The sequence below is a fragment of the Aquila chrysaetos genome, chromosome 24, assembly GCF_900496995.4.
Source record: "Aquila chrysaetos chrysaetos chromosome 24, bAquChr1.4, whole genome shotgun sequence".
Lineage (NCBI taxonomy): Eukaryota > Metazoa > Chordata > Aves > Accipitriformes > Accipitridae > Aquila > Aquila chrysaetos.
This window is the reverse complement of record NC_044027.1, coordinates 4,102,438-4,116,719: the sequence shown is the minus strand read 5'-3', so window position 1 is coordinate 4,116,719 and position 14,282 is coordinate 4,102,438. Positions and strand designations below refer to the sequence as shown.

General features: G+C 55.2%; 1 protein-coding gene across 5 annotated transcripts in view; it reads left to right on the top strand.

Annotated features, from left to right (window-relative positions):
• The window catches only part of FOXP4 (forkhead box P4), a 66,876-nt gene that overhangs the window by 19,838 nt on the left and 32,756 nt on the right, over positions 1-14,282 (top strand). For 4 of the 5 annotated variants that reach the window (XM_030000214.2, XM_030000213.2, XM_030000215.2 and 1 more), the window contains exons 2-3: positions 3,463-3,679; positions 12,558-12,647. In XM_030000214.2, coding sequence (XP_029856074.1) covers positions 3,479-3,679; positions 12,558-12,647 — 291 coding nt within the window. In that variant the 5' untranslated portion in view covers positions 3,463-3,478. The remainder of the gene's footprint in view (positions 1-3,462; positions 3,680-12,557; positions 12,648-14,282) is intronic. The other variant, XM_041119871.1, reaches the window with a different exon arrangement.

Here is a 14,282-nt window from a genome sequence, read left to right as displayed (position 1 = left end):
ATTAGAGGGGTCTCCTCCCCTCCCCTTTTAAGTAAAACCATCCTTTTCTACTTTATCTGGGTGTTGTATCTTCTGCGATGACTGTCTGGACAGGGTCCCTGCCTTTATGCCTGGGGGAAGGTCTGATCCTGATTAGACCCTCTGGATACCAGTGTATGGAGAATCCCTAAAATATTGGATGTGTTTGAACTAAAATAGATGAAAAGCGGGAGCTGGGATGCTTCAGAGCCCTCCCGTCTGTGTGCAGAGATGCACGTGTGCTTCAGCACTTGCAGCCGGTCGTGCAGCCAGGTTTTGCTTTTCCCAATGCGGCTTCAGTCATCCCGGATCAGTCCTGGCTGGAAAAGCGCTCGTTCCTAATTTAAATCGACTTTATAATGTTACAGACACTGGCTTCATTTTTTTTTTTCTTTAAGGTTTTGTAAAACTTTTATATGAATGGAAATATTTTCATTATTATTATTACTTTCTTTTATTACTTCCCTTGCAGTGTTGGGAACCCAGACACACCAGCATCCCAGTAGGGTTTGCGAACGGGAAGTCGAGTTTTACTAGACTTGGAGAGGGAACCCAACTGGCCTGGTGTCCCGGGCTGCGGGAATCACCCGGCTGGACCCCAGCGCCGGTTCATCTGCTCCAGCATCCCGCCTCTGGCAGGGGCCAGGGATGACAGAGCAAGACCATGGTTACAGCTCTTCCACCAGAAGAGATTTCCTCCTAATTCCCAATAGTTAAGCTTCAATTTAAGCCCCGAAGCCAGGAAAGTTTTATATCCTTTCCAAAAACTTTTTTTTTTTTTTTCCTTTTTTAATACTTCCTGTTGTAACTCTGGATATTCTTGTTCTCCGTATAAAAGTCAAATCCCTTTTTGAATCCTGCTGAGTTTCTGGCCATGGTGATGCCTTGTGACTGCCGGACACGGGCAGAGCCTGGCTTTCCCTGTGGGGCCGCTCGCCTGGTCGAAACGCGGAGCAGGCGGCAGATTTCAGAAGGAAAATGAGAAAAGGAACAGCAATAATTTAATATTTCTGTAGGCTCTTGTTTGATGTTGGTTGTGGGGGGAGGAGCAAATGTAGTTTTCGAGGCAAAAGGTGTTTTCTTTCTTCCAGCTTTTTAGCTCCTAACGCAGTGGCCGTAGGCGAGCATCCCATCCTTTCCCCATCCTTTCCCGGGAAGCTGCTCCGACCGTGCCACGCTCTCACCCCAGCACCCCGGCTCCTGCACTTCAAACAAAATCAAAGCCCAGTAATCCCGTTAACCTTGAACTCTCCCGCAGCCACCGGTGTGTCACCCTGCGCGGGTTTGGTAGCACCGGGATGGCGGGAGGGAGCCGGCAGCTCCACATGGGAATTAATGTCAGTCATATACCCTGCGGAAATGACTTTTGAAATGCATATAATCTCAAACATGCAAATGAGAAGCTTGCTTCACCCTGTTTAATATGAATGATCAGCTTCTGAATAGCTATTATTACACGCCACATTTCAGCAATTATGTTGTTCGCGGTTTGTCTTTCTGTCTTTTGGGGGGGGCGGGGGGAAGACGGGGAAAAAAAGAGAAGAAAAAGGGAGAAACAGTATTTCTTTTCCCCGTCCCTCTTTCTTTATTCCCTTCCTGTTTCAAACTCGCCAGCCGGCTGCAAGTGCCGGTGGGCAAACACCAAACCCGCTCTGGCACCCGCCGATGGGGAAGGAGCTGGATCGAATGAGATAAAACTGTTTCCTCTGCTTTTCCCCAGAGCAGAGTGTGTGTTGGGAAGGAGGGAGAGACCCTCGGCTCCGGCGGGGCTTCTAGTGCCCCCGATCGCTCTGTGCGTGCGTCAGGGCTGGATGCGGCCCCGGGGGGCTCGGCGGTTGCTGGCTGGAGCGGCGGGGTTTGATGCCGGACGCCGTGGTTGTGTTGGTTTGATGCCGGACGCCGTGGTTGTGTTGGTTTGATGCCGGACGCCGTGGTTGTGTTGGTTTGATGCCAGACGCCGTGGTTGTGTTGGTTTGATGCCGGACGCCGTGGTTGTGTTGGTTTGATGCCGGACGCCGTGGTTGTGTTGGTTTGATGCTGGACGCCGTGGTTGTGTTTCCTCCAGTGCCAGCCCGGATCCAGGAGTTTCTCCCAGAAAAGGGGACCCTCAGGTTCACAGCTAACAACCTGCCCACTAATCAAACCCCATTGAGCAAAGACTCTTCGTCTCATCGCTTTGAAGCCAAGCCCTGTAACTCCTCGCAAGTCGTGTCCCCCCAGCCCATCTGCCTTAATTTAAACAGCATTTAAGACCAGGGGGGATAAGGGATGCACTTAGCACCCAGCTCTCGTGCAGCCGGCCGTGCGTTGGGGTGGAAGCAGCTTTTCCAGCCTGTGACTCTCCCGGTGCCGGATGGTTTCCCTCAACTCGTTGAGGCTGCTGGCACCCCACAACTCCGCTCCCGGGTTTGCTGCAGCGCCCACGGGCACGCTTGCTAACACGAGCCCTGCAGCCGGAGCCCGGGGAGGAGCGGCGAGGTGCGGGCAGTTCTGCCCTTGTGCCGCGGGTGTAACGGGGTGATGGGCAGGGCGAGTTTACAGGAATAAAACCCATCCGCAGAGGCAAAGCGTTGCGCTGTTGCCTTGCGAGAGGGAAGCCTGTAATTGCATGAAATGAAGTGCAAGGGCTTCAAACCGCGGCTGCCAGGGGCTCGTGCGGGGCTGAAAATGCGGCGGGTGTTGCGGCCCCTGCGTTCGGCATTGAAGGGTGAAGCGCCCAGCTTGGTCCTTCGAGGGCATCCGAGGGGTACAGCAGGAGGGGGGGGGTGCATGGAGGCATCTGTGAGAAAGGGAGGATTTTCTGAGTGATGTTTTCTGGGGTGCCACCGTGCTCTCATTTTGCTGTGTCCCAGATCCGCGGTACCTTTGGGCTTCCTCGACCTGGCGGCAGACTTTCTGCCGGGTGGTTTTTCCTGCTGGGAAGTGCTGGTTCGCTGGGAGGTGAAGCGCTTTGTGGAAAAGTGTCAACTTTGTTGAGATTTTCACGGTGAAATATGTGGTGCAGGCTCCACATGCTTGGTGTGCAGCCTCACTGAAACTTCAGCTTTGCTGTCTCCAGCGTCTGAAAATGAAATATTTTGGGATTCTGTGAAAAATGCCCGGGTCCTGGGGTTTTGTGTCTTGCATCAGACTGGGAGAAAGCTGAAAACGTCTTGTTTTCCTAAGGGACACAGGTTGCACTTGCTTTGCCCCGGTGCTGTACAGGGCCGGCAGCCTGTTCGTGGCAGCTCACGCTGCTGCACGTTTATTTTTTGGAGTAAATGGAACGCAGCTAAAACTGGCCGGCGTTTGACATCCCATCCCTGCGTCTCACCGCCAGACCTCGCGGGGATCGGAGCCGGCGCAGAGCGAGGATGGGGCACGGGGCAGGCGGGGATGGGGATGCCAGCCAGGGATTTCAGACTCTTTTTTTCTCAGCCTCTGCTCTCTCCTCCTCCCTTTCAGGTCCTGCTAGCAAGTCATGATGGTTGAATCTGCCTCGGAGACGATACGGTCCACTCCCTCCAGCCAAAACGGGGTCAGCAGCCTCAGCAACCAGCCCGATGGCGGCGGGGGCGGCGCAGGCGGCGGCGGAGGGGGCGGCGGGCGCGAAGGAGCCGCGAGCGGCGAGACCAACGGCGAGATGAGCCCCGTGGAGCTCCTGCACTTCCAGCAGCAGCAGGTAGGAGGGACGCCCCGCTTCCTCCTGCCTTACACAAGGCAACGTGGAACTGGGTCCTTCGAGGATTTGGTTTGGGGGGCAATACCCAAATTTACCCTCCCCTCGTCTCCGGGGCTGGCCGAGGACATGGGTTGCGCTAGGCTTGGTCATCCCTGTTGAAGTTGGGGCGCGAGTGCTGCCCCAAAAAACAGGCGCCTGTCCTTTGGGGTGCACGTCCCTCGGGAGATGGAGCCCGTCCGTCCGTGCAGCTCGTGGGCTGGTGCCTGCTGCCCCAGAGATGGCTGTGTTTTGGGGGGGGGGGGTCCCGCCTGCTCCGTACCCCGTCGGTGCGGGGAAAGTGGTGCAGGAAAAGGAGGAGGGCCGTGAGAGCAGAGTAAAGACCTGTTGGCTGTAAAATAAGGAGCAGGTTTTCTCTTAGTCGGTATTTGGTCACCCAGGTGGGTGACCGGAGGCGGTCTCCCGTTCTCTGGGGCTCCTGGTGCCTTCAGCTGAAAAATTAACTTCACACGCGTGGCCTAAAACACGTGTGAGCGTGACACGTGCATGCAACAGTTTTGTCCTTGAGCACACGCGCGTGCACCTCGGGGAGCCCGTGCCCGGGAGCTGCGTGGCACGCATCTCCCCTTGCAACACGCACGCCCGGGCGGCTGTGGGGAGGGGGGACGTGTGTGCGTGCCTGCAGGTTACCTTTCAAAACAAACTTTGGCAAAAACATAAATTTTCCTTCTCGGATACTAAATAAGGCAATGATCCCTGCCTCGTATGGAGATCGCCTCCCTGAGCCATAAATTCCAGCGTGAAAGCTGTAAAAAATTGCTGTGTCTGATACTTTAGTAGTGAGTGCTGTAAATCCATTACCTGAATAACAGCCGTTTCTCACGCAGTTAAGCCCCTGTTCCCCTGATCTGAAGGGTAATCATGCGTGTAATGCTGCTGCGAGTCACCCCTGCCGAAGGAGCTGCCGCTCGCTCCCCTCCCCACGCCGAGGGCGGCCCCGAATTTCACTGAGCGGCAGCCGGAGCCAGGGGTGAATAGGAGATGCTTGTTCCTGCACGGCCAAAACTGAGCAAATCGGAGGGTGGGGCAGCATGGTTGTAAAACGGGGTTATCTCCTCCGGAAAATAAGGAAAAAAGGGGCTTTCGCGATGCAGAGTGCTGCTGCTGTTGGCTCATCCCCGTGGATGCTGTTCCCTGAGCTCACCTGGTAAATCCTGCCCTGCCCAAAGCACGGACGATGTTTAATTTCACACCCTTTTGCATTTCTTCTTTCGGATTCCCGGTGTAATTACCCTGGGAAACTTGCTGGCACGTGGAATTATTAAGGCAGAGGGTTTGGTAAACTTCCAAAAACAAATGACATCTGCAATGACAGCACCTTGGGGGGGAGGAAAAAAAAAAAACATCCCGAGGACTATCAATCTTCATGCTTCAGGAAACAGGCTGAGCACCAGCTGGGGTCAGGAATAAATGTCCCCATATATAGAGTTTTGCACAATTAGGTGCTTTATGAAGGCTTTACACCATCCTCGGGAGCATCCAGCATTCGCCCCTTGTCGCAGGCAGGCTCTCGGACCACTGGGCTATTCCCATCTGACAGCTCCTCCGTCCTGGCTCCGCCGCAGCTCCTGAAATGCTGACACTCAATCCTTATTCTTATTTAACTATATGAAATCCCCAGGAAACGTTAGGAAGCCTGGAGGGGTGGAAACCCACCGCTCAACCACCCAACCTGAGCTTGAAGGGCCACCGGTGACTTAAAACTCCATGTCCGTAGGGTTTTGCTTGGGCGATGCAGCTCCCCGGGGGCACGTGCTCTGCCCTCGTTTTCGGCTGGTTTTGCACCTTTTGGCGAAACGAGCTGGTTTTGACCTTCTTCGGTGCCCGCAGTCTCTCTGCTTTCACCCTTTTGAAAGGGTGAACCCAGACAGCCCTGGGGTTGGTTTGCAGGGACTTCTCAGGTTAAAACTCCTCTCTTGAGGATGCTGCCCGGAGGTGGGTGTCCTGGGTGGGAGTTTGAGGGGAGGTGTGTATATTGTAGGGTGCTCAGGGAACCCCTGAAGCTGTTTTGTGGCCTCCGGGGAGTCCCTGGAGCAAGAGGACACAGATGTCCACCTGCGCCTGGTCCGGCTGTCCGCCCCGATCCATGCGACTTCAGAGCATCCTGCGGTCCGGAGAGTCTGGAGGGAGAGCGGGAGCCCAGTGGGATGGGGTGGGGAAAGGGCATCCCCCTCCCCTCCCTCCCTCCGTCTTCCCCCCAGCCCAAGGGATGGCGTTCAGGTTAAATCCTTGGATTTCAATGGCGGGATTCGGCTGAAAAGCTTGAATAGCGCGCGCCCGCATTGTGCCGGGGTTGGCGGAGGGGAGAGGTCGGCCGGGGGCATGGGAGGGCTGCCCGCCGGCCGGGGTCTCCCACCGCCGTTGCTGTGGGAACGTGGCGAGACCTCCAGCGCGCTGACATCCTCGAACCGGGCTCCAAAGGGCCCTGCCGCCTTTGCGCATTAATGAGTTTTTAATGTGGGGGCTGGCCCCTCGCCCCCCCGCCACGCCAGGGCCCCCCACCCCCTTCCCGGTAATCCTCGGAAAGCCGGGCAGGAAGCGGGAACGGTGGGGTGGTGGGGGTGTCGCATCCCTGCGATGGGAGAAGGATGAAGGATGCTCCGGCTTGGGTATCGGGGTGCAGGGCTGCACCCCACAGGGGCGGGGGGGGGGTCAGGGGAGACCCACGGGTGGGCATCGTACAGGGCTGCGTGCCGAACGGGCGCTGCTCTCCGATGCTTTGGGTTTCTCCCAGTTGAATTCCTGCAAAAAAATCCCGGCTCTCCAAGTCTTATCCCGGAGCTGGGGTTTAAAGCTGTGGGGTGCAGAGAGGCTGGGTCTCGGGGGTCGTTGCAGCTTTTGGGGTTCAGGGGGTGGGAGGTGAAAGCCTGGAGGTGCTCGGAGCAGGGATGTCCTGGGGGAATCGTGGGGAAAGTCCCCGAGCCCGGCGGCTGCACGGTAGCTCTTTCCAACTTGCAATCCCATGGAAAAGGAGCCATCTGGAAAATCCAGGCGCTCAGGCATTGTTCGGTGTTTTTTTTATTATTAAAAAAAAAAATAAAAATTGCAGGGTATTGCAGACACATGTCAAAGAAACGTTAAGTTATTAAACAAAAACAAGACTTTTTTCAAAAAAGAAGCAAATCGGACTTTTTTGGTAGTTAAAGAAGGGTGTGGGTGGGGGAGGAGAGGCACTTCTCTGCCATAGGAAAGATACCGTTCCATAAAACATGTGATCACATCTCAAATATATTGTGTAATCCTCTATTATTAGGGTATTTAAGATAAAAATGAGACCGGAGCACTTAAGTGAAACTCATCTCTCTATTAGGGTCCTTGATTTATATTTCATATTTTACTGAGTACAAATGCAGGAGGGTTTTTTCTTTTTTTTTTTTTTTTTTTTTTTTTTTTTTTTTCATGGGGTGGGATTGTCAGGAGCTTGTTCCTTGTGTTCTTCATTAGTGGAAATGGGTTTAACCCCTCGCCTGCGAGGATTGAAGAGTCAAGAGTGGAGGAATAAAGTCCAGAAGCATTAGCATGTGCAGCGAAAGGGAGAACAGCTGGGGCAGAGAGAGAGGCACAGAGCCGGTTGTAAAAAGGACGTTGGTTTTCTTTTTTTTTTCCTCCTGTGAAGAATTGTGTCATTTTTGTTAATTTTGATCTCTTGGAGCCATTTGGTTCTGGTTAAGCAAGACCAGGGCTGGGCTGGGTGGAAGTGCTTCTCAATATGGCATCATTTACCGTTAATATCCATCTAAAAATATCCGTGTGTGTGTTGTTTTAATAGCTCTAATTCTGGAATGTGACGATGTCATTTTTATGAGGTTAGTGTAAAAAAAATTTTTTTTTTAACATTTTTTCATCCCTTCCCAACCTCCTTCTACCCTCCAAAAGGAACGGAGGGAAAAGGGAAGATACAGACTCTCTTTATAGATCCTCTTTCTGCCTCCCTCCTGGCAAAATTCTTGGTTTAATATCATTTTTAGGGTGGCTTTTCACTCATTGGAGGTTAAAACCCCATGCAAAGCTTTGATCCCATCCAGGTGGAAAATCCCTCGGCTATTTTTGGGCAGCGGTTCCCATCGCGGGCCGGGTGAACCCGCTCCCCCCTGCGCGGCAGGCAGCCGGCGCGCCGCTTTTGGCTCCGGCAACTGCAGCGTCCGGGCACCGCTGAGCATAATTAAAAAGTACACCCTCGTAAAATGAAATACCTGGTAGAATAAGGTAGTTTTAAAAATACCCTGGGCAAGATTTTCCATTTGATTTTTTGGGAGGCTGGGGCTTGTGCTTTTAGAGACACCCATGGATGTCTCCATCCTCAGCAAACTTTTTTTGAACCTCTTGACCTATTTCTTCCTAATTTGACCAGGCAGCGGGAGGCCTCGGAGAGGCTCCGCTCGGGCAGGTTTTGAGGAGAAAAAGGCAGCCGGGCAGGGATGAGGGCCTGAAGTGTGAGTCAGCCACCCTGAATGGGGTGGGAGCTGCTGTCTCCTCCATCGCTGGGGCCAGATGGGACCTGGCGTTCCCCGTGGGAGAAAGGGAGGTTCGTGGTGTTTGCTGGGGGGGAGGCAGGCAAAAAGCTGGCCCTCCTGCCGTCCTGGGATGCCTCCATCGCATACAGGGGTGGAGGCGTGGAGTCCCACCGGCCGGAGCACAAGCCTTTGGGGGAAGAATTAATGATAATTACGTTGAGCGGAAGCCGGGGTAACGGGCTGCTTCCCCGCTGGAGGATGAGATGCTTGTATCTGAAGTCAGGGGAAGGATCCAGTCTCGTTTTTTCCAGTGAACTGGAGGGATTCGGTGTCTCCGGGGAGAGGCGAGCATCCCCGCGGGCTGGGTACCCCGAGAGCCCCTTTCCACGGCAGGGAAACCTCTGCTGCCGCGGGAGTAGCTCGGAGCTGGCCCTGGCAGGGGTGTGCTGCCTGGACAGAGCCTTCACCGTGCCTGGGATTAATCCCAGGCTTGGTTTATATATTGAGCCCCTCCCTGTCCCAGCACACACCTTCCAGCATCTCTCATCTCTCCCTGCAAAACCCTGGTACGTTAGGTGCCCCCGCGCAGTCTGGGGTAGTTGTGGGCCACCCCCAGCAAAGTCCGGGTCACCGTCCTCTTCCTCAGCCCTGAAACGTGTTGCTGCTGCTGCTCTTGGGGAGGGCAAAGCCAAACTGCATCAGCTCTTGATGTAAGTGTCTGAGACATTGCAAACTTTTTTTATGGGATAATTTGCTGATCAAAGGGAGCCATCCAGGAGCATGATGAATTTGACACAACCCATTCGTTCCTAATTACGGGTAACATGCTAATGACTCTTGAATAACACTATGCAGCAGGATACATTTGGTTTTTTTAAATCTTTTTTTTTTCCGGTTCACAGAGCCAGAAGGTGAAAGCCCATCCATTCCTATGGGGAGACTTTTTTCCTTCTGCTTTCACGTCTCCTCAGCCCTAAGGAGCGGTTGTGGGTGACACCTTCATCCCTACAGAAAGGCTTTATCCCCCCCAGCACCTGGGCTGCTCCTCCTGCCCTGTGGGGTGGGGGTAACAAATGCAGATAACGCGGGGCTCTGCGTCCCGAAATTCAATTCTTGGGACTCCGCCTGCCTTGTGCAACAGGTTTGCAGACTCCGGGGCGCTGCCAGCCAGAGCATCCTTCGTTTGCAGGCTGAGCTGAATTTAGGCTTAAGTGGAAATCGCTGCTGGGTGGTGGGGAGGGAGGGAGGGGGCAGCTCCGGGGCGCTGGCGGGGAGGCCCCTGTGTGCAATTGTAAGGCCATGTCATTTTTTTTCCTGTAAATCTTGTAATTTCGTGCTTCAGAGCACAACAAAGTGAGAGAGCCAGCAGGGAGTGAATTAAATTCCCCCCTGAGAGGCGGCGCGGGGTGGGCGGCCAGCGGCGGGCTGAGCCAGCCGGGCGCTGGGGACTCGGTGGCACCCGCGGGCCAGCCAGTTTTTGGGTTTAGAAAGAGAGATTGCGGGAGAAATCCTGCCTAGTGCTTTGCCTGGGTGCTGGCATTATGTCTCCAGTTTTTTCCCTTCTTTGCTGTATTTTCCATACCTGCTGCACTGATTTTTGTTGGGCTGGGGCAGGGACCTGCCTCGCCAGATCACCTCTGTGAGATGGTCCTTACAAACACCGGAGGAATCTCACGTGGTGCAGGTGGAGAAACCAAATCCATGCAAACCTCTGTCAAACGGACACGTGGAAAAATAGATGAAGCTTGGGCAGCTGGTGTGCACACGCGGGATGCAGCCAGTGGTCCGGCACCCATCCTCAGGTGGGTGCCTTGGACCTGCTGGCTCTGCTGCATGCTGGTGCTGAGCAGCCGTCGATTGAATTCCTCCACCCTTGGCTTTTAACTGGAATTACTGTTTTCATTTCAAAAAGTAATTAAAATATCAGACCTTGAGCTGTCATAACTGTCACATGGTTTTTGTGTTCACATTACCGATGCACATCTATTACTGTTAATAACAGGGAAATAACATGCCCGCACAGGAGCGTGCCTTGCGCTGGGGCCGCGTCGGCTCTGGGACTTGCACCACGGGTTCATACCATCAGTGATTCCCAGCAGCGAATTGCCGTGTTTGTCCTCATGGATTTTATTTTTTAATCGTTTGGATAAATTGAGTTTGCAAGTCAGTGGTCATGCAGTTTCTCAGCATCCCCAGCAGCCGGCCAGGGATGCTCGGGAAGAGGCGGTGGGCTTGGGGCAGCTCTGGGTGCACCCGCGCTGGGCGCACCGGGCTCCGTCCGCTCCTGGGTGCACCCAGGGGTGCAGCCCTGGCAATTCGTCGTGGGAGGGTAATGTTAGGATCCCAGAGGCTTTTGAAACTCCTGGGCTTTTGACTTTTTCGGGGCACGTGAATGGTGACAGACAGAGCCGGGCAGGGCAGAGGGTGTACTGTACTGCGTCTGGGGCACAGCTGTTGGGTTTGGGTCCCTTGCTGGGAAATGATATTTTTGTGAATAAAATAGGCAAGGCTCTGTCTGCTAAACCCTCTGCACAGAGCCTCTGGCTTCGGCAGCAACTTTAAAATTACCTCTCATTTTGCAAATGCACTTCTAACGCCTGTCCATGTGCAAGGAGCGGGTCGGAAGGCTTTTATTCACAGAAAAAGCAGTGGTGGCAGAGCTCGGACATCCTTTGCTCTAAATCTGTCCCCTACGCTCTTCCTGAGCAACCCCTGCAGAGAGGAGCACAAAATGGGACCTTTTGATTAAAACGCAGGTAATGAGTCTTCACGGATGCTCCATTGAGCAACTGTTTAAGGGTGCCGTGGGTGCTCCTTGGTTCGCAGAGGTTAAATAAATAGTGAGTGGACTGGAGCGATGTATTAAGGTGCATCCACGCTGTGGGCGATGCCTCTCCGGTTTGCAAGCGGATTTGGCACGGAGGGATGGAGAGGCAGCGCACGGGCTGGGGGCTTTCTTCTTTATAGCTGGAAATGCAGAGAATTAACAAGCGGCCCTTTCTCGGGGCATGCGGCTGCCTCCTGGAAGCTGGGGCAGTGATTTACAGCCGGGGTGATGACAGCCGGGGGAACCCGTGTGCTGCTGGCGGCACCGCCGAGCCGGGCTCTGACCCCACGCCGGGCCCTAATGCAAACCTGTCCTGCAGGCAGGGCTACAATGACTTGGTTGTTGAGAAACGTACCCCCCAAAAAAAAAAAAAATTCTTTAAAAGCAAAAATTAGGAGTGTACGAGGAAGCGGGTCTTGGAGCAGCAGCCGGGTACCGCAGGGTTGTTTTCGTTAGGGCTTTATTCCCTCTTCTGGCTCCCAGCTCCTGAATGAAGCTCCTTTTCTCGGCTCGCACACACACCGGCGCTCGCCCTCGGCCGTGCTCGCCGGTGACCAGCCGGCTCTTCTGCCGGCTCGCACTTGCTCCTCTGTCCTTCTTGTCTCTTTGCAGGATTTTCCTTAATTTCACCCGCTTTCTTCAGCTGCCGACACTGCTGTGCAGGGCTCGCTCATAGTTGCTTGTGCCTGCATGTGTTTCCACAAGTGGTTTTTATCAATTTATTTTGGTTTCTCCCTTTTTTGCCTGTTGTGTGACTTCCCAGCCAGACACCTTCATCCCTGCAAACAAGTTAAGGAAACCCATAACTCTTTCTAGGCAAACACCCATAAAAATAAGCAGGTTTCATCCTGGTCACTTGGGTGAGTTGCTAAACTCCTGCATCACCATAAACTCTGTGCGGATGCATTCGTGGATTATTAATTCAGGGTGTAATCCTGCTCTTGGCCTGACTGAATCTGGGACTTTTTGGTGCTCCAGCGTGACAATCAGATGTAAAATTAAATATACACGGTAGCTTTAGACACAAGGGATGTCAGCTGCAGCAGAAATGTAGTGGTGGCTCCGTGCAAGGGTGGAATAAATCAGCCGGGAGCTGGCCCCTCCGCCGGACCTTCGGTCGGGTGCTGGTTGTGCCTGGCCAGGAGACGCCTGCACCGAGGCTGGGGATAACCCGTGTGAAAACCTGCCAGAGGCACGAAGATGCCAGACCTGGTGACTTGCTGAAGATGGGGTAGGGGTTTTTGGAAGAGGATAGGATTGCCCCCAGGTCCTCATGGCCCTCTGTGGCTCCAGGGGGGTTGGAGAGCGGTGGTCTGTAATGGGATGTACTGGTCATACTGGTGTGGCAGGAGGGAGCGTCGGGGAGCAGTGCCCTCCTCGAGTATCCCTCGCACCCCATGGATCGAACCCGCGGAGAACCAGTCCGGCCGGCCCCGCGTCCGGGCGCTGCTCTGGGGAGCTGGAGGGGGAGCGTGCCCGGAGGAGGGAGGAGGAAGAGGGCATCCTTCCTCCTGCCCACCCTGCTGTGTCTCTTTTGCAGGCTCTCCAGGTGGCACGCCAGTTCCTGCTGCAGCAGGCCACGGGGCTGAGCTCCCCCAGCAGCAATGAGGGCAAGCAGCCGGCGGTGCAGGTGAGCCCCGAGGACGTGTGTGTGTCCCCCCGTCACCCCCTTTTCGGGAAGGGCTCGGCTGCAAACTGATGCTGTGGGAAAACGCGCGTGCAAACGCACGTCGCCTCCGTCCTTGGGGTGGCTGAAGCACACCAGGAGCCCCCGGAGAGTTAAATCCCCTGGAAACCTCCAGAAATTTGTTGGGGTTTTTTTGGGGGGAGGGGGGTGGTGGTCTCCATTGTGTGCTGACATGGTGGGAAAGGGCGATGCAAGGCAAAGGATGGCTCCAGGCGGGGCAAGGACCGGGGACAGAAGGCCATCGTGTGCCACCGTACCTTGGGACAGCGTTTCGGATAGGGAGGTGCCGAGTTTTCCACCCCAAGCACCCCAGGATTGATGCCGGGTGCTGTGAGCTGGGTGCAGGGGACTGGATAAGGGACAGTCCTTTGGGGCTGGAGCCAGGGCAGGTCCTCCAGCACGGAACAGCCGCTGGGATGGGACAAAAGCCCAGCTTGGGTGGGGTTTTTGTGGCACTAGCAGGAAAATGGGGCTTTGGGTGAGCGCAGCACCCTTGGGTGGCATCCTGCTCCCATAGGGCAGGGGGGGACCTCCCCTTTGCACCCCTGCTGCCCTCCTCCCCCAAAGGAAAGGGGCAGAAGAGGGACGTGAACCTGGAGAGAGGGGGAGGCAGAAAGAAGCAAAGCCCAAGCGATGGAAAGTGACAATTTAAATAGCTGTGCAGAGGGGCTCTCCCTTCAGGCTAATTAAATTTATCGGAGAACAGCAGGTTACCTTATTAGAGCCACGTGGGTTTAATTAACAAAGGAACGTAATTAGCACAAGCGCTCTCAGAGCTGGAGGTCCTGCCTATGCCAGGCTGAGCCAGCACGGCAGCGTGGCAAGAGCCGGGGCTGGGACGGGCAATCGCCGGCTCCTGTCCCAGTTTGGCGAGTCCCACGGCCGGGGCACGGCTGAACCTCGGCCGAGAGCCAGTGCCATCCCAGTGCTGCCAGTACCGGGGTGGGCTCGCGGGGGCCGGGGAAGCCCGGAGCCCCCCGGCTGCCCCACCAGGTTGGGAAGTAGCAGCCGGGTACGAGCAGCGGGAATTAGTCAGGGCTTCTGCGGCACAAACAGGCGGCTTTTTCCAGTGGCGCTCGCAGGAAGGAAATGCAGTCACTGCATGGAAAATGTCTGCGAAGGACAAAGGCAGCGAGGGTGAAGTCAGATTCCGGTAACCGGCACCTCGCTCCCCTCCGTGGGTGCTTGTCCCTGGCCGTGCTTCTCCTGCCTGCGCTTCTCCTGCCTGCGCTTCTCCTGCCTGCGCTTCTCCTGCCTGCGCTCCTTCTTCTCCTGCCTATCCCTCGCTGCTCTCTCCGCCGCTTCCCCCGGCTGCGATGCACACGCGCTTCACTCGCTCTCCGCTCGCTTAACATCCCATTCCCCCCTTCTCTGCCGCTTTCTCTCGCCTCCCCTCCCTGCCCATCTGGCCGGTGGCTTTGCCGGAGTGAACTGGATCTGCCTTCCTCTCCCCTCCTCCCTTTTTGTGTTGCAAAAGGACTTGTGAAAGTTGTAGACGTGAGTCAGAAATAGCTCATAACTCAGCAGCGACCGGCCTCTTCCTCCCCCCCCCACCGGCCCCACCAGCCCGGCCGGCAG